The sequence below is a fragment of the Ornithorhynchus anatinus genome, chromosome 10, assembly GCF_004115215.2.
Source record: "Ornithorhynchus anatinus isolate Pmale09 chromosome 10, mOrnAna1.pri.v4, whole genome shotgun sequence".
Classification (NCBI taxonomy): Eukaryota; Metazoa; Chordata; class Mammalia; order Monotremata; family Ornithorhynchidae; genus Ornithorhynchus; species Ornithorhynchus anatinus.
This window is the reverse complement of record NC_041737.1, coordinates 50711340-50729360: the sequence shown is the minus strand read 5'-3', so window position 1 is coordinate 50729360 and position 18021 is coordinate 50711340. Positions and strand designations below refer to the sequence as shown.

Sequence of the window (18021 nt, the reverse complement as noted above, 5' to 3'; positions counted from 1 at the left end):
AGTTCTGTCATACTGTACAGAAGCGATTAGTACAGTGTTCTGCGGGGAGTAAGCGCTCAATAAATACCATTTGACTGATTGATTTAGGAGATGGGCATGGGAGTGCCTGTGTTTCTTCAGTGTTGTATCTTGGGACACTTGCTTGGTGGGTGGCATTGAAGAGCGAGCTCTGACTGAGAATTATAAACTAATCGGGGCTGATTCTCTGTGTGTCTAAACCGGGGGGTGCTGGAGAATACACCCCCTCCCTTATCCTGGGAGCCCAGTGTGAAACGGGGACTGGTTTTTATCGGATTAATTTGTTTCTACCCCAACATTTAGTCCTGGGCATCGCGCTGAGTAATCACTTAATGAAGAGCACCATCATCATCCCGTGGGCCTCAGTTTTCCCATTTGTACAATGGGAATAAATTACCCGCCCTCCCTCCCTCTTCGTCTGCACACCCCGCATAGGGCAGGGTCTGGGCTTAACCTTAATAGCCTTCCATTCGCCAGACGAGGTCACTGAGGCCCAGAGAAGTGAAGTGACTGGCCCCAAGTCCTACAGGTGACTCTCAAACACCCGGGCTCTTTCCCCTGAGCCAGGCTGGACCGTTATGGTGATTATTAAGAGAAGCAGCGTGGCTCAGGGGAAAGAGCCCGGGTGTTTGAGAGTCCGAGGTCATGGGTTCGAACCCCAGCTCTGCCCCTTGTCAGCTGGGTGACTGTGGGCAAGTCACTTCGCTTCTCTGGGCCTCAGTTCCCTCATCTGTCAAATGGGGATGAAGACTGTGAGCCCCACGGGGGACCACCTGATGACCCTGTGTCTCCCCCAGCGCTTAGAACGGTGCTCTGCCCACAGTAAGCGCTTAACAAGTACTAATATTATTATTATCATCATCACCGTTATTAAGCCCACCTCAGGCCCCTGGGCGGGGGGGAGGGGGGAGAGGGGTCAGGTCCCGCGCATGCGCGAGGCGGGTCGGGAGGGGGCGGGGGCGTGGCCTCGGGGGGGGGGGGCGGTCACTGACAGAGCGTGACCCGGAAGTAGAAGCGGTGCGCTGCAGCTGGGCGGGGCCCCTTCGGTGCGGCCGGACCTCTTCTTCCTCCCCCCCCCCCCCCGCCGCCCGCTCCCTGCTCGACGTCCGCGGCCTCCTCTTCCTCCTCCTCTTGCTCCTCGTCGGGCCTCCGTCCGTCCCTCAGCGCCCCTCAGCGCCCGCGGCCTCCTCCGTTCCCCCTCGCGCCGGCGCGCGCGGCCTCCCTCAGCGCCCCCCCTCCCCCCCCCGCGCGCGCGCGCGCGCGCGCTCGCGGCCTCCTCCCTTCCCTCAGCGCCCGCGCGCTGCGGCGGCCTCCCTGGTTCCCCTCGCTCCCCCGCTCGCTCCCTCCCTCCGTCGTCCGGTCAGTCCGTGTGTGTGTGTGTGTGTGTCTGTGAGTGGGTGTGGTGTTTGGGCGCCCGCGGCCTCCCGCCCCGCCGCCGGGATGTGCGACAAGGAGTTGATGTGGGCCCTGAAGAACGGAGACCTGGACGAGGTGAAGGACTATGTGGCCAAGGTAGGCGGGGGCTGCGGGAGACGCGCGGCCGGCGAGGGCGGGGGACGCCCCGGGACGGGACGGGACGGGACGGGACGCGACGCCCGGGCCCCTCCTCTTCCTCCTCCTCCTCCTCCTCCTCCTCGCTCCATTGTCCTCTCCCAACCGCCTACTACACTGCTCTCTACACCCTAAGCGCCCACTTAACACCGGCGTTGGCTGAGCGATGCCCTCCAGACCGGAAGGAAGCCCGTTGTGGGCGGGCAGTGTGACTGCCCACTCTGCCCCGTTGGCCTCCCCCAACCGCCTACTACACTGCTCTCTACATGCTAAGCGCCTAATTAACGCTAGTGATGCCCTCCAGGCCGACAGCTCGTTGTGGGCGGGCAGTGTGACTGCCCCCTCTGCCCCGTTGGCCTCTCCCAACCGCCTACTACCCTGCTCTCTACATACTAAGCGCCTGATTAACGCCGGTGATGCCCTCCAGACCGGGAGATCGTTGTGGGCGGGCAATGTGACCGCCCATTCTCTTCTATTGTCCTCTCCCAGCCGTCTACTACACTGCTCCCTACACCCTAAGCGCCCAGTTAACACCAGCGTTGGCTGAGCGATGCCCTCCAGACCGGAAGCCCGTTGTGGGCAGGCGGTGTGACTGCCCACTCTGCTCTGTCGTCCTCTCCCAACCGCCTACTACACTGCTCTCTGCACACTGAACGCCCAGTTAATACTTATGATGCCCTCCAGACCGGAAGCTCGTTGTGGGCAGGCGGTGTGACTGCCCACTCTGCTCTTGTGTCCCCTACCAAGCGCCTACTACGCTGCTCTCTACACAGTAAGCGCCCAGTTAACCCCAGTGTTGGTGGAACGATGCCCTCCAGACCGGAAGCCCGTTGTGGGGAGGCTACCGCACTGCCCACTCTGCTCTTTTGTCCTCTCCCAGCCGCCTACTACAGTGCTCTCTACACACTAAGCGCCCAGTTAACACCAGTGATGCCTCCAGACGGGAAGCGCGTTGTGGGCGGGCAATCCGACTGCCCATGCTCTTCTGTTGTCTTCCCCCAACCGCCCACTACACTGCTCTCTACACACTAAGCACCCAATTAACACCAGTGTTGGTTGAGTGATGCCTTCCAGACCGGAAGCCCGTTGTGGGCAGGGAATCTGACCGCCCACTCTGCCCTGTCGTCCCTACCGCCTACTTGGGTGCTGTCTACACAGTAAGCGCCCCATTAACACCAGTGTTGGTTGAGTGTCGTCCTCCGGATCGGAAGCTCGTTGTGGGCAGGTAACCGCCCTGCCCGCTCTGCTCTGGTGTCCTCCCCCAACCGCCTGTTACGGTGCCTTTCTACCCAGTAAGCGCCCAGTAACTCTGTACATGGTAAGCGCTCAAGAAATACAATTGAATGAATGATGCCCTCCAGACCAGAAGGTTGTAGTGGGCGGGGAACCAAAATGCCCACTCCGTTCCGTTGTCCTCTCCCAACCGCCTGCTACAGTGCTGTCTACGCAGTAAATGCCAAATCAATACCCACGTTGGTAGAGTGATGTCCTCCAGACCGGGAGCTAGCGTGGGCAGGAATCTGACTGCCCGCTCTGTTCCTTTGTCCTCTCCCAACCGCCTACTACGGTGCTTTCTGCCCAGTAAATACCAGTGTTGGTTGAGTGATGCCCTCCAGACAGAAAGCTCGTTGTGGGCAAGGAATCTGACTGCCCACTCTGCTGTCTTGTCCTCTCCCAAACACGTACTACACTGCTGTATACACAGTAAGCGCCCAATAAATACCAACTCTGGTTGAGTGATGCCCTCCATTGTGGACCGGGGGCCTGACTGCCCCGGTCCCTGCTCTGTTGTCTCTCCCAAGTGCTCGGTACACGCTAAGCGCCCAGTAGATACCAATGATGGTTGAGCGATGACCTCCGGACTGGACTGGAAGCTCACTGTGGGCAGGGAATCTGCTCGTTCCGTTCCGCTGTCCTCTCCCAGGCACTTACTACAGTGCTCTGCATATAGTAAGTGCCCAGCAAATACCAGTGATGGTCGAGTCATGTCGTCTAGACTGTAAGCTCGATGTGGGCGGGAAACCCGACTGCCGACTCTGCTCTGTTGTCCTCTGTGTACACAGTAAGTGCCCAGGAAATACCAACGGCGGTTGAGTCACGTCCTCTAGACTTTAAGCTCACTGTGGCCTGGGAAACTCCCGGCCCTGTGACACCGTACTCTCCCAAGCGCTTAACACAGTGCTCTGCACCCTCTAAGTGCCCACTAAATAGGATCGATCGCTGAGTGGCTCAGGAGTACAGTGTGGGGCCCGGAGTGCTCTCGTCCATCCGGACGGCGCCCTCGCCTCAGGAATCCCATTTCCCACTCTTTGCTCTCCCTTCCCCAAGAGGGTGTTACTCTCAGTCACCCGCAGTATGTATTGAGCGCTTCCAGTGAAGAGCAGCGTACTGAACACCAGGGAAAGTACTACGAGTAATCAGTGGGATTGAGCGCTGTGTGTACTGTACTGAGCACTTAAGAGAGTACGACGCAATAAAGTCGGGAGGGGCGATCACCGCCCTCGAGGAGTTTCCAGATCAGATGCGGGAGGACAGTCAGTTACTGGTTTGTTTTGAAGGTCTCCCGTTGACCTGGTTCCCTGGGTCGCTCCATAATCCTCTGGCTTCTGCTCTCAGATATTCTCCCGAGTGTCAGAACTTGTACACTCGTGATAGCCAACCTGACCCAACAGAAGAAGCACAGGACAGGGATTCAGGGGTCCCGGGTTCTGATCCCGGCTCCGCTACCTGCGGGCCGTGGGTCCTCGGTCACGTGGCTTCGTTTCCGTGGCTTCACCTGTCAAATGAGGATTAGGTGCCGGTTCGCTCTCCTTTTTAACCGTGAGCCCAAGTGGGGCAAGGAGCGCGTCCAGTCCGATTGCTGAGTTTTGGGGTAGATACGGTGCAAAGGGCTAAATAGATACCCCTGTTGTTGTTGTTGTTCCAAAAACGTTATTTCGGCGATTTGGACTAGAGTATCTCTCCCCTTTAAATTGTCCAACTACCATGAGTTCTTGAAATGCACAGTATCCAAGGAAAACAGGATTCGCTGTCCAGAAAGATATTTCGAAAATGCCCCAGTAGTGAAAATCCAAAAATATATTGTGGGTGCCGTTACACTTTTCCATATACTCTTCGTTCGTTCGGTCGTATTTGTTGAGCACTTAGCGTGGGCAGAGTACACTCTGTTCTGCTTTTCTGCGCCTCCAGTCTACTCTTCCATAGACTTCCCTCTTAGACTACGGGCCTCGTGTGGGACAGGGACTGCGTCCATCCTAATTATCTTGTATCTACCGCAGTGCTTAGCACATAGTAAGGACTGAACATATAGCGTAATCGTTACCGTCGACAAACTTTTGCATGAAACAGAAAGATTAATTTTTAGTACGTGATAAAGAAGGGTATTAATAATACAAATAATGGTGGTATTTAAGTGTACTAGCGTGGAGGTAGATACAAGGTGATCAAGTTGGACACGGTCCCTGCCCCGCGTGAGGCTCACAGGAAAAAAAATCCCCATTTTACAGATGAGGTCGCTGAGGCCCAGCGAAGTGACTTGACCAAGGTGACACTGCAGACAAGTGACGGAGCCAGGATTAGAACCCACGTCCTTCCGACTCCCAGGCCCCGCGGTCCATTCACCGGGACGTGCCGCTTCTCATTTAAAGTATCTTGATAGTACCACAGTAAGCAAGCTGGCAGTGGTTGGCTATTCCATCTTCCGGTTGATTACTTCTGGAATCTTCGATATTCCACAATGACGAAAGTACCTTTAGGGGTAAAACTGTGACCGAATCCAATCCGATTAAAAACCAATAGCAAAAGTGTGAAACTTAATCTTAAATGGCACAAAGGAAAGAGTCTCCTCTCTGACTGGCTTACCTAGGTTTCTGTGGGTGACCTAGTTCAGTCGCTTCGTAAAATAGAATAAAGCAGTGTTCGTGGAGGTGCTGTTTAGTGATAACACCACGTGTACATACCTAAAATACCCAAGAGGAGGTCACGAAAGAAAGGGCAAAGGAATGTGGGGACCGAACTCCGGGTCGGTAGACTTTAGATTCGCCCACCGTCTAAATTCCCTTTTTTCATTCTCCTGAAATACGGGAGCCAAACCTAAATTATTTTAGGGAGAAGTTCCATTTGAGGACTCTTGGGGTGGGCGAGGCAAACCAAGTCTGTTCTGTGCCGGTTCCGAGTTGCAGTGCCGAGGGGCGACGATCGGGCCTTGCTCTCGGATCGCCGTGACGATCTGGTACGTCGCGGAGGGGATCTTCCGCAATAAGCAGGAAAGGAAAAGATGACCCAGAAAACTAGTTTGGAGGATAGCCTCAAAAGCTGTTGTGAAAACCTGATTCCCAAATGAACACCATTAGAACCTCGAGGGCTTCATCCCTTCGGGAAGAACACATTTTGATGATGATGTATTTCATTTGTGTACACCCCCCTGGAGCGGACGGAAAATTCTTCTCCAATTCCCTGCCCGTAATCAAAGGGGGTTTGTTTGAGGAATGAAGAAGAGTCTTCACCCACCCATTTTCAACTCAGAATGTGTCGCAGAAAAGATGGTGGGTCCTCCAGAGGTCAGGAGCCATCTGTGAATTAGCTTTTGAGCATTGTTTTATTACTAATGTGACATTTTGCACCTTGGAAGTGTTTAGTAAATATTTATCGGCTGTAGGCGTCTGGGGAAGAAGCGGAGCGCAGTAGGGACGATGTCACAGATCAGTCAGGGGTATTTATTGAGGGCTTACTGTCCTCCTAAGCCCTTGGGGGACCCCAGTGCAACAGAGTTAGTATAAACTGTGCCAGCCTACCAGGAGTTTGTTGGCTGTAGTGGAAAGAGTTTGGGCCTAGTAGTCAGGGGAACTGAGTTCTAATCTAAGCCCCTCTTCATGGGGGCTGGTTGACCTCGGACAAGTCTCCTAACTTCTCCGTGCCTCGGTTCCCTTATCTGAAAAAATGGGGCTAAGTCCCTGTTCTCCCTTCCCTTTTGACTGAGCCCAAGTGTAGCCATAATTAAGATTAGCCTTTTAAAACCAGCAGTAGGTTAGATCGTGACCCGGCTTTGTCGACGGGACATTTTATGTGTGTTACGACGTGACTTAAAAGTAACAGAAAATGGCTCCGAGTTAAACGGGTAAGAAGTTTAAAATTATAGTGCTAGATATTTAGACACAGTGCGTTCATTTTTGGCCATGAAGTATAGCGGTGTACTTTCCTCTGAGGGAATGTATCCAGAGTTCAAGCACAATGAATCAGAGTTCGAGAACAATCGAACAAGTAGGCCAATAATCTGCATCGTTTGAGAGTCACAGTCCGCCGTTTTCTTGTGCTCCGTCTCACTGGCTGTGAAATAGTTCACTCATGACTCTTAACTTCTCTTTCTAGATGGTTCCCTTTTTCTCCCTACCCTCTTCCAAGGGGTTGTCTCTCCTCTTCCACCCTCCCCTCCCCACGCGTTTACAAGCCTCAGAGCAGACGTGACAGTGTGGGATCGCTCTGTCGCCTGGAAGAGTTGACTAAACGTTCACCGTTTTCTTTTTAAATTTGAAAAGTTCCAACCTGTCCTTTCACTTTTATTTTCTATTACACGGCCAGTCCGAAGCAGCTCTTGCTACGGGCCTCGTTCAATTTAATGGATTCAGGAAGTCACGTTTGCCTTGAAGTGGGCCATATCACTCTCCAGTCCTAGAGGAGCATGAGACCTTGTTTTGGAGCAGACTAGGGGCAAGCCCCTGATGAAGACCGGATGACTCGGTTACTGGGATTTGTTAATAATAATTATGGTATTAAGCGCTTACTACGTGCCAAGCACCGTTCTGATTAGTTATGGCCAATCTACTGACTGACGTACCAGGGAACTGGAAGAGATTTGGGAAGAGCCTGTACTTCAGTCAGACGGAAGGTTTGAGCCCTTACTGTGTGCAGAGCTCTGTACTAAGCGCCTGGCAGAGTACAATACAACAGATTTGGTAGGACCGTTTTTTTAATGGTATTTAAGCGCTGATCACGTGCCAGACCCTGTACTAAGTGCTGGGGGAGAGACCAGCTAATAGGTTGGACCCAGTCCATATCCACGGGACTCAGATTCCCCGCTTTACAGATGAGGTAACTGAGGCACAGAGAAGCGAAGATACTTGCCCAGGGTCACACAGCAGACAGGTGGTGGGGTCGGAATTAGAACCCAAGACTTTCTGACTCATAGGCCTGGGCCCTCTCACTCTGCATTGCTTCCCTTGCCGCCACGAGCTTACGGTATGGAGGGGAAGAGAGAGATCGATACTAATATATTAAAGATAAGTGTATAAGTGCTGTGGGCCTGAGGATGGGGTGACTATCACGTGCCCAATGGGTACAGATCTAAATGCAGAAGGGAGAGGGAGTCGGGGGTGGAAGTGGGGGGAAAGAGGGCTTAATTTGGGAAGTCCATTCCAGGTGGTCCCCTGCGTGCAGGAGAATGTCGGTCGTCGTGACTCCTTTAAAGACTTCCAGAGTCAGACGCCACAGATCCCTTTGACAGCCTAGCCCAGTGTTTTATCAACCAGACAGTTCTTCCTTATGTTCAAACCAACTCTCTCTCTCTCTCTCTCTCTGGCTGAAATTTAAACCCATTTCTTCAGGGGCCACCCAGAAAACAGATCCGCATTCCCCATTTGAAATCTTCTCGAAAGCAGTTATGTCACTCCTGAGTTCTACTCTCCGGTTGCCACGATCCCAGTTCCGTTAATCCCGCCGCAAAACCTATTTTCCCTCTCCGGTAATTTCTATAGCTCCTCTCTGGATGTTCCATTTGCTCCTAAAATGAGGAGTCGAAACTGGAATCACTAGCCTAGTAAGGGCCAAACCAATCAAACTCTGCTTTTTTTGTACTATGTTTGTAAAATAAAGGGCGGCTTACCTTGAACCACATGAGTTTATCTCAAGTAATTAAGCCTAACAGTAAATGAAACCGGTTCCATAGACCAGGAAATCATTTGTGCTGTATAATTACGTACCTGCTGCTTTCTACAAATGTTTTAAGTAACCACATTAATCTGTTTCCATTTAATCATTAACTCCGTTGGTTCTGACTGCTTCTAGCCAGAGTTTAAAAGAAGGGTATTAATGGACTCTTAAGCGTTTTTCCCCCTCCGTCTCACAACTTTGAAAATAACCCAGGTCATGCTTTTCCTGAAATGAAACAGTTCCGTGTTAACTGTTGCAGCAATGAAATGAAACTGATGCAATAACAAAAAGGTCGCTAAGTTGGAAACCCTGCCACAGATCCCTCCACTTTGAAATCCAGGTGTCACCCAATCCAAAATACATTATGCTTCCATTCAATCAATAATAATAATTATTATAGTGTTTGCTAAGCGCTTTCTAGGTACCAAGCACCGTTTTAAGCACTGGGATAGGTACAAGATAATCAGGTGGGACACCGTTGCTTACACGCGGGGCTTACAGCTTAAGTAGATTTTTTAGGTCCTGAGTAGATTCAATCGATTAATGGTATTTACTGAACGTTTCCTGTGCAGGGCACTCTCATAAGCACTTGGTAGAGTACAGCAAAGTTGGTAGGCATGGTCCCTGCCCACAAGGAGCTTGCAATCTAGAGCGGCAGACCTTAAAATAACGACGACTGTGGTATTGGTTAAAATTTTAAAAAAATTAAATTTTGGTACTTGTTAAGCGCTTACTATGTGCAGAGCACTGTTCTAAGCGCTGGCGGGGATACGAGGTGATCGGGTTGTCCCACGTGGGGCTCACAGTCTTAATCCCCAGTTTACAGATGAGGTAACTGAGGCTCAGAGAAGTTGAGATGTCCAAAGTCACATAGCTGACAAGTGGCGGAGCCGGGATTAGAACTGAGTGCCTACTCTGTGCCAAGCACTTTACTGAGCACTGGGGCAGCTACAACCTATTCAGATTGGACTAAATCCCTGTCCCATATGGGGCTCACTGTCTAAGAAGAGGGAGTAGGATTTAACCCCCATTTTACAGATGAGGAACTGAGGCACAGGGCAGTAAAGTGACTTACCCAAGGTCACCCAGCACACCAATGGCCGAACCAGTATTAGAACCCGGGCCCTCTGACTCCCGGGCCCTTGGTCTTTCAACTAGGCCTCACTGCTTCCCTGCTTCAAGTGCTTCCAGGGCAAAGGCCACACAGGAGAGACGAAAGCGTAATCGGGAAAAGCCATTTTCATCAGTCAGCATCAGATTCGATAGTCACTGGGCATACTGGGTATTCATGGCGTCGCTGTGAGTGGACATTCCATTCTTGGTGCACCTAAGAGCTGTTCTGGACAGTGAAGTGTTGTTTGGATCTCCAAGACCCCCGAACCGTCATGATGTTGAGGCGATCGAGGATTAGTTATTTCAGGCAGTTTGGCAGTGTCTGAAAAATTCCTGTACTTTTGCTAACCAACCTTCTGTGAATGAAAGAACAAGTAAATAATACTGCAGGTGGTCTGAAGCTGCCCTAGAGGAGCATTCTTACTTTTTTTTCCCTTAAATCTTCTGTCTTGAAGGAAATTCTGATTTTTTTCTATCCATCTTTCACTGATGTTAATGAATGTACATTAAAACTCAGTTTTAATGGTGTTCAACTCATAGCATCAAAACATTTTAATCACCAAACCAATAAAAGGGAAAACAACCATCTAGCTGCAAACTGAGCACACTACAAAAAATTATACTGTTCAAGTTTTTATGGGTGGTGCTTGAGTCAATAAAAGCCTTCAGATATTTATCCTCATAATACCTTGTATTTATGTAGAGGCTTTCTTCTGTGGATCTCGAATGGGGTGCAGAAACAGATATTAGTCACTATTAATTGGGCAGGTGACCGGTATTCTCTCCTCAGGGGTTCAGTATTTTTTTTAATATCCTGACCTGAAATTAGTTAACTGTATTCATGGAGCTTGCCTTCTGTGCAGAGTGTTGTCCTAAGGTCTTGGGAAAGTACAATAGGGGTGGAAAACACGGACCCCGCCCTCATCGACTTTACTGTCTAAAGCAGCATTCCCTCAATATAGTCTGAGAATTTTCCACGTGATGCTCTTCAGGCCCAGAAGATGCTGCCCGAAAGAGAAGATTTTGTTTCTTTTTAATGCTTTCATTTAAAAACAGCTCATTCAAACTTACATTAAAAACAAAAAACCACAATGCTCTTTTCCTGCCCCTCCTATGGGCTTGCCGTCGCGTTCTTCATTGCATCCTGTCCGCCTTTTAAAATGTATGTTTTAAAACTCCGGGCTGGCTCTCTCAAAATGTTGATTTCCCCAGCACGACTTTCACCTCTTAGTTCTGGAATTTGTTTTATGTATGTTAAGTATTGGGAAAGACACCAACTCAGCAGATCAGCCACAGGCCCTTTCCACGTGGGGCTCACAGTCTTGGTGGGGGTAGACAGGTAAAGACCCTGGAAACTGGTTTGCAACATAGTCAACAGTGCCATGACCATGAAGAGAATAGAGGTGGGTGGGTTTGGGGGAGCCCCCAGATCCCGCCCTGCTCTAGGTCATCGGCGCTAAGTTTTTGAAGCTGGTGCCTTTTTCTTGAATATTGAAACCCCCAACTTTGGATGCCCCACTTCGTTAGCCCAAGTTCTCCAAAGATTTCTTGCCATTTGGCACTGAGGCTAGATCCTGTGGTATATCCCGGTCCTTTGCTGTTCTTCTTTGGACTGGGCTTATTGATGGTTCCCTAGGACACAACGTGGAAGGGAATTGTGTTTGTAAGACAAGAGAGATGATCCTTCTGGTCATTTGGGGAAAAGGAAAGCAAGAAAATGTGGATTTGGTAAGCACTTAATATATGCCAGGCACTGTACTAAGCACTGGGGGAAGATCCAACTTAATCCACCTGAACACAGTTCATGTCCCACATGGGGCTCACAGTCTTAATCTCCATTTTGTAGATGAGGTAACTGAGGCACCGAGAAATGAAGTGATTTGCCCAAGGTCACCCGACCGACAGGGGGTGGAGCCAGGATCAGACCCCAAGTCCCGACTCCCGGGCCCGGGCCCCATCCAGTAGCCACGCTGCCTCTCTAGATTGATAATGTGAATCACTGGGGGAAGGGGAAACAGATGAGAGAAAGTTAAGAAATTCAGTGAAATCTGAAAGGGAGAACTTGGCTGAAAATTGTAGACATTCCTCTAAGGTAAAACAGCCAGGAAATTACATAACACCTCTTCTCTTTTACAGTTGTCTGAAATTCCAGTTCCCTCCTACCCTCGTGAATACTCATTTACTTTCTCCTCAAAGGCCTCTTTGCTCCTCTTCCCCTTCCCTCCTATTTCTTCAGTTCAGCTAACTCCACCTCTCTTGCTTCTCCCCACTCAGTCGATCGAATTTATTGAGTCCTTACCGTGTGCGGAGCAGAGTATTAAGCGTTTGGGAGAGTCCATTTACAGACACATTCCGTGCCCACGACGAGCGTACAGTCTAGAGGGAAAATACGCGTGTCGTCGAGCTGGAATCGATAGGAAAGTAGGTGAAGAAGCCAAAGGGCTCAAACTTCATCATTCTTCCCAACCTAGAGCTTACAGTCTAGAGGGAAAGTACACATGTCGTCGAGCCGGAATCGATATGAAAGTAGGCGAGGAAGAAGCCCAAGGGCTCAGACTTCATCATTCTTCCCAACCTCTAAAGGAGTCTCCAATTCTTCAATTTTCACTTGCCTGATGGCACACAAAACTGTGTTTATCCACATTTTACAGATGGGGAAATGAAAATTTCGCAAGCTTTTTAAGTGATTTGCCAGGTTTCCTACTGCAAAATCTGCCGTTGATCCAATTTCACACCTCTAAGCAGAAGCCACCAAATTGCACTACCTTAGCCTGTGAGCCTATTTTTACCCTCCTATCCGTTGCCAGATCCTGAAACTTGGTTAAATTGTTTGCCTAACGATGGGAACCATCTGCCTAGTCAGTTTAAAGCTGTAACTAGCCAATCACTTTTTAAAAATAGCCCGTGGAGCCCAGAAAAATCACTGCCTGAATACAATATGCAGGATTACGTGGTGTTTAGGAAGGAATTACAGAAACAAATTTAATGTCATAGTAAATGAGACTCCACGTGTGATACAGATTGTCATGTTCCTAAACGAAGGCGCGGTGCTGTCATCAGAGGCGTTGGCTCAATTCTGTCGTATTTATTGGGCGCTTACTGTGTGCAAAGCATTGTACTAATCACTTAGGAGAGTACAATATAATAGTAAACAGACACATTCCCTGCCTGAGTAGGCTTTTAATTTGATCCTCTGTCTTCATATCCTTAACACTCCCAAGTGTAGAATTAGAATTTTAGTGTGCAACATGTATGTAATCTGAGAGCAGTAATTAATTAGTGTGAATCACACATCTGTCAACGGCACCGGTGACTGCTCCCGTAATAAAGCCTGCAAAGTTTTCAACGATACCTTGCTAAACATCTGAAAACAAAATGGGGAAATTAAAATCAAATTGAGTAAAATTACTTTGAACCAAGCTTCTGGTTGTTGTAAAGGACCCTTTTGCATTAGATAAGACCCTGTACCATTGAATGTGTGAGCAGGGAATGTATCTACCAACTCCGTTGTACTCTCCCAAGCCTTAATACCGTGCTCTGTACGTAGTAAGTGCTCAGTGAATACCATTAAAGATGAAATAGCTTTCAAACATTAGGACGGTTTCTCCGTTACTGTCTCTCTTTCGACTGAGAAGGTAAATTAACAATAACAGAAAAAGGAAATCCTTACTCGTAAGTGACTCGGACTTCTTGTCCTAAATGGCGTCTCCGAGGATGGTCTGAACATTTTGGGTTTTTTGCTCTCTACTGACTCATTTCTTGGCCTCATCTTTTCCCAAGGCTGCCAAAAGACGTGAGTTGTAGTAGCCCATCGTTGAGAAAGAAAGGTCCCCACTGGACAGGAGGAGGTCACCACAGTTTTCAGCGGGCCATCCGTTGAACGGCCGTTGGAGGGGGATGACGGTGACCCTCTCCAAATGGAACCCAGTGTGGATATTTAATGAGCTGCTGTGAGAAACCGTATCCTGTTTCCAGTCACTTGAGCTGACCAGTCTTTTAAGCACACCACCTTTTGGCCTTCCTCAAACTCAAATTTACTGAGACGTTACTCTGCTCCCTAAAGAAACACCAGCAGCAAACAATGGCGGTGTTCTTGATCCATTCGGGGAAGTATTTTCTAACAAAGCAAGAGGCCTTCCCCAACTAATTCCCTCATTTCCTCTTCTCCCACTCCCTTCTCTGTCACCCATGCACTTGATTTACACCTGCTATTCACCCGCCCTCCCCCCCCCCCCCCCCCAGCCCCACAACACTTTTTATGGTGTTTAAGTGCTTAGTATGTGTCCAACACTGTTCTCAGAGCTGGGGTAGGTTTTAGCTAATTAGGTCAGACACAGTCCCTGTCCCACATGGAGCTCACAGTTTAAGAATCTGTCATTTCTATTAATGTCTGTTTCTTCCTCTAGACTGTAATCTCATTGTGGGCAGGGAACACATCTTGCAATTCTGTCATACTCTCCCAAGTGCGTAGTACAGTGCTCTGCACACAGTAAGTGCTCAATAAATACTATTGGATAGCGAGCCCGTTGTTGGGTAGGGATTGTCCCTGTTTGGTGCTGAATTGTACTTTCCAAGCGCTTAATACAGTGCTCTGCACACAGGAAGCGCTCAATTAATACAACTGAATGAATGAATGATAGATAACAAAGGTTGAGTATCATGTCGGGGTCTCTCCCTCTGTCTCTGCTTCCATGAACCCCCCCCAAAAAAAAAATACCTGGTTTCCTTTTTCCGCTTTGCTTGCAGCAATAGACTCCCTACACACTGCTTGACCCTGAATAATGTGACTGTGCTCTCTGTCCTGGTTCCTTCACACGTCACCTGGGCCTCCACTGAGAACCATGAACAAAAGGTGTGATATCTCTCCGACAGTTGTTAAGCTTTGACCTAGGACATGTTTCTGAAGTGTGAGTAGGGAAAATACAAGATCTTCACAGTGCAGCAGTGAACTGAATTCCTGAGGGATGGCACTGATAGTTGAGTGGAAAAGAAACTGGTGAATTCGGTGCCGTCTGCACGGACGAGCCATCAGGAGACCGGTATCAATTTTGTGTTCCGCTGTAGAACGGTGACCTATATCTCGTAGTTTGGCCCACATTAGTGAAATAGATTTTGGGGGCACCGATCTCTTGTGACAGTACAGTATGTGTGTTTGCGGTGGAGATCAGCTGCAGAAGTGGGAGAGTAATAACTAGGTGGTTGAAGAAGGAAAAATAGTGTCTTGGGTTCTTTTGCAGTTTATGGAATTCTTTTTAAAAAAAAAACACACCACGAAGTGGGGAGGAATCCTACTGCAGTTTTATTTTGAGGAGTGATGCCAGTCGGAAGCACAGACCTGCATCGTCTTTTTCCATTAAGCTCTCTGGCACTCACAGTCTAATGCTGGATGGTTGTATACCATTTTGGTTTTTCCTGTAAAATTAATAGCACTAAAACCATATTTCAAGTGTTTCTCTCTTTCTTTGACTTTTAAAGTGGGACCTCTTCTTAAAAGTCTAATCTCAAACGGTATTAAGAAAACTTACAGCAGCTTTGTAAATTGTGGCTATACCAAGACGGTGTGTTTACCGAAGGACTAAATGTGTAATAGTAGCTTTCACTTATTATTAGCAGCTCTCTACAAAAGCTCAACGCTGGAACCTCAGGCGTTTGGTATCATAATGCTGATGGAGTCGGGTCAGTAGGTGCTGTTTCTTGCTATTTCTCGTTCCGCCTGGTCCTTCTGTTTAGCTCTTTGTGCCGTCGGGGTTGAAGCAGCGTGGTCCGCTATATAGTAGTTACATCATAATAATGATATTTGCTGAGTGCTTAATAGGTGTCAAGCCCTGCACTGGGGTAGATACAAGCTAATCAGGTTGGACACAATTCATGTCGGTCATATTTATTGAGCACTTATCATGGGCAAAGCACTGTACTGAGCGCATGGGAGAATACAGTTTAACAATATAACAGTCACAGTCCCTGAGAGTGAGCTCAGTCGTAATTCCCCGTTTTACAGCGGAGGTAACTGAGGCGCAGAGAAGTGAAGTGGCTTGCTCAAGGTCACACAGCAGACAAGTGGCAGAGTCGGGATTAGAATCCAGGTCCTTCTGACTCCTAGGCCCTGGAACTCCCCCCTGCGCTCCGATGTTCCCTCTCTCTGGGGTACTGTGCATCTCTTCTCAGGCCTTGGTTGGAGTCTCCCTGATCCCCTCACTCTGTAACCTTTATACCCTACTCTGGTCCTTGTCTTGTTTTAAGCCGTCGAGTCGCCTCCGACCCACAAGGACGCCGTAGACGCATCTCTCCCAGAACGCCCCACCTCCATCTGCAGTCGTTCTGGTAGCGGATCCATAGTTTTCTTGACAAAAATCGGGAAGCGGTTTACCATTGCCTTCTTCCGCGCAGTCAGCTTGAGTCCCCGCCCTCGACTCTCTCCCGTGGCGCTGCTGCCCAGTACGGGGGAGTCTTGACTTGTAGCCGGTTGCCCGCCACTCGCGAGCCACTGGCCAAGCTAGGAACGGAATGGGTATGCCTCCGCTTGATTCTCCCTTCCCGCAGTCGAGACCGGCACAGTACTGGGAACTCTCCGGGTGGGACCCTGAGAGAGGACTCTAGTCCTTGGTCCCAGGCAATTAAATCTTCCTTACTTCTGATTCTTGTATTCTCACAGGGATTCTCTCTGAAATTTGCCCCAGAGCAAACCCCCCCAGGCCAAACTACTCCAGATTTCCATCCTCTACGCCTCTGCTCTATATTTCTCAGCTTCTCCGGAATGTACCAGCGCTTAAAACAGTGCTTGGCACACAGACTTAACAAATAGTATGATTATTATTTTAGTTTAATACCAGTGGCATTCATCGAGCTCAGAGCACCGTACTGAGTACCCTCTTTCCCTCACTCTTCTTCCCCTCCCACCTCCTACAAGATTCTGCCACATTCCTCAGACCCATCTCCCGTAGCCTCTTTAAAAGACAGAAGCCCCTCCGACTGGGCCAGTGAACGTTCAGTCACGAAATAGCCGTCGATGGAAAAAGACCGTCGTCTCTACCCTCAGAGAAGGTGGGAGGGTCCCGGGGAGATAGTTTTCTTTCAAGCCTTTAGTGTCCTCTACCCCTGATGGACTCGCTAAATGCCACCGGCGTACGAGGACGGTGTTTTCGATCAGCGGCGTCTATTAAATGCCTGCTGCGTATTCAGCTCTTGAGAGTGTGTGAGGAAGAAGTGGTCTCTTTTTTCAAAGAGCTTACAGTCAAGCAGGGGAGTCGCACAAAGTACAGCTCGAGGGAGTAAAAGAGCAGGTAAGATGTGGACATGTGCTAAGGGAGGCTGTGTCAATGTAAGGGGGGCTTGGGGGACCCCCAGGTGGGGAGTTTGAAGAAAAATAATAAAATGATGATGGTATTTAAGCGCTTACTATGTTGTAAGCACTGGGGGAGATACAGGGTAATCAGGTATCTGATTACCACAGTCTTAATCCCCATTGTAGAGGCGAGGTAACAGGCACAGAGAAGTTAAGTGACTTGCCCAAAGTCACCCAGCTGACAAGTGAAGGAGCCGGAATTAGAACCCACGACCTCTGACTCCCAAGCCCGGGCTCTTTCCACTAAGCCACGCAGAAGAAAGCTTTCCCGGAGAAGATGCAGTCTTGGAGGGACCGTGAATGTGGGCAGAACTGGAGTCCGTCTGCTCTTAAGTGCACCACTCTGCACGTAGAAAGCGCTCAATAAATACCATTGATTGGCTGGTTCAGTCGAAGATTCTCTTTTGTTGCACCTTTTAAGGCTGCGTTTATAAACGAAAGAATCTGTACAATAGACTAGAATTAATGAAAGAGAAATCTGTAGTCACGGACCACGGTTTAATCGCTGTGAATTGAGAGTGGCATTGAATGAAGCCTTTTCCATTTCAAAAGTCACAAGTGGAAAAGTAGCTCTCTGTATTAAAGAATACATTTTAGCTTCTGTGCAAAATTCAGAGAGTAAGTGCCTCTGACTGCATTTCTTTTTAATAAAGCTTAGACACGATTCATCTCTCAATGAAATTATTCAGAATGAACACACCGTAACAACAGTTGGGCTTTTTTGTGTTGGCCTGGAGAAACGGGTTCTACCAAAGTCTTTAAAGCTCCTCTGGAGCTCGATGGAGAGACGAAACAATGGGATGTGGTGCCGACCTCAGCAGCAGCATTTCATCGAGCTCCGGGGTGGAATTTTTGTAGAGGGAAGGCCAGAATGGGCAGAGATGAGTTGTTAATGAGTGACATTCAAGAGAAACGCTGTAAGGTAAAATAATCTTAACCTCCGAGTCTCCTTCCAGAACGAGAACTCGTGGGCGGGGTCGGTGTCTACAAAGTCTGATGTATTGCACGCTCCCAAATGCTTAGTCCGGTGCTCTGCACCCAGTGAGCGGTCAGTAAATATCATTGTTTGATTG

At 49.1% G+C, this 18021-nt stretch overlaps 1 protein-coding gene and 1 long non-coding RNA gene across 2 annotated transcripts in view; one reads left to right on the top strand and one right to left on the bottom strand.

The window, feature by feature from the left end:
* The first annotated feature begins 1332 nt into the window (after window positions 1-1332).
* MTPN (myotrophin) overlaps window positions 1333-18021 on the top strand; it is a 54366-nt gene continuing 37677 nt past the window's right edge. The window contains exon 1 of the mRNA XM_029073016.2: window positions 1333-1530. Within this exon, the coding sequence (XP_028928849.1) occupies window positions 1459-1530 (72 nt within the window). The 5' untranslated portion in view covers window positions 1333-1458. The remainder of the gene's footprint in view (window positions 1531-18021) is intronic.
* On the bottom strand, window positions 9715-13494 carry LOC114814589. Its single transcript, XR_003762358.1, has 2 exons — window positions 13277-13494; window positions 9715-9962 (listed from the first exon to the last, which is right to left on the bottom strand). It is a non-coding gene; the product is annotated as an uncharacterized LOC114814589 (long non-coding RNA).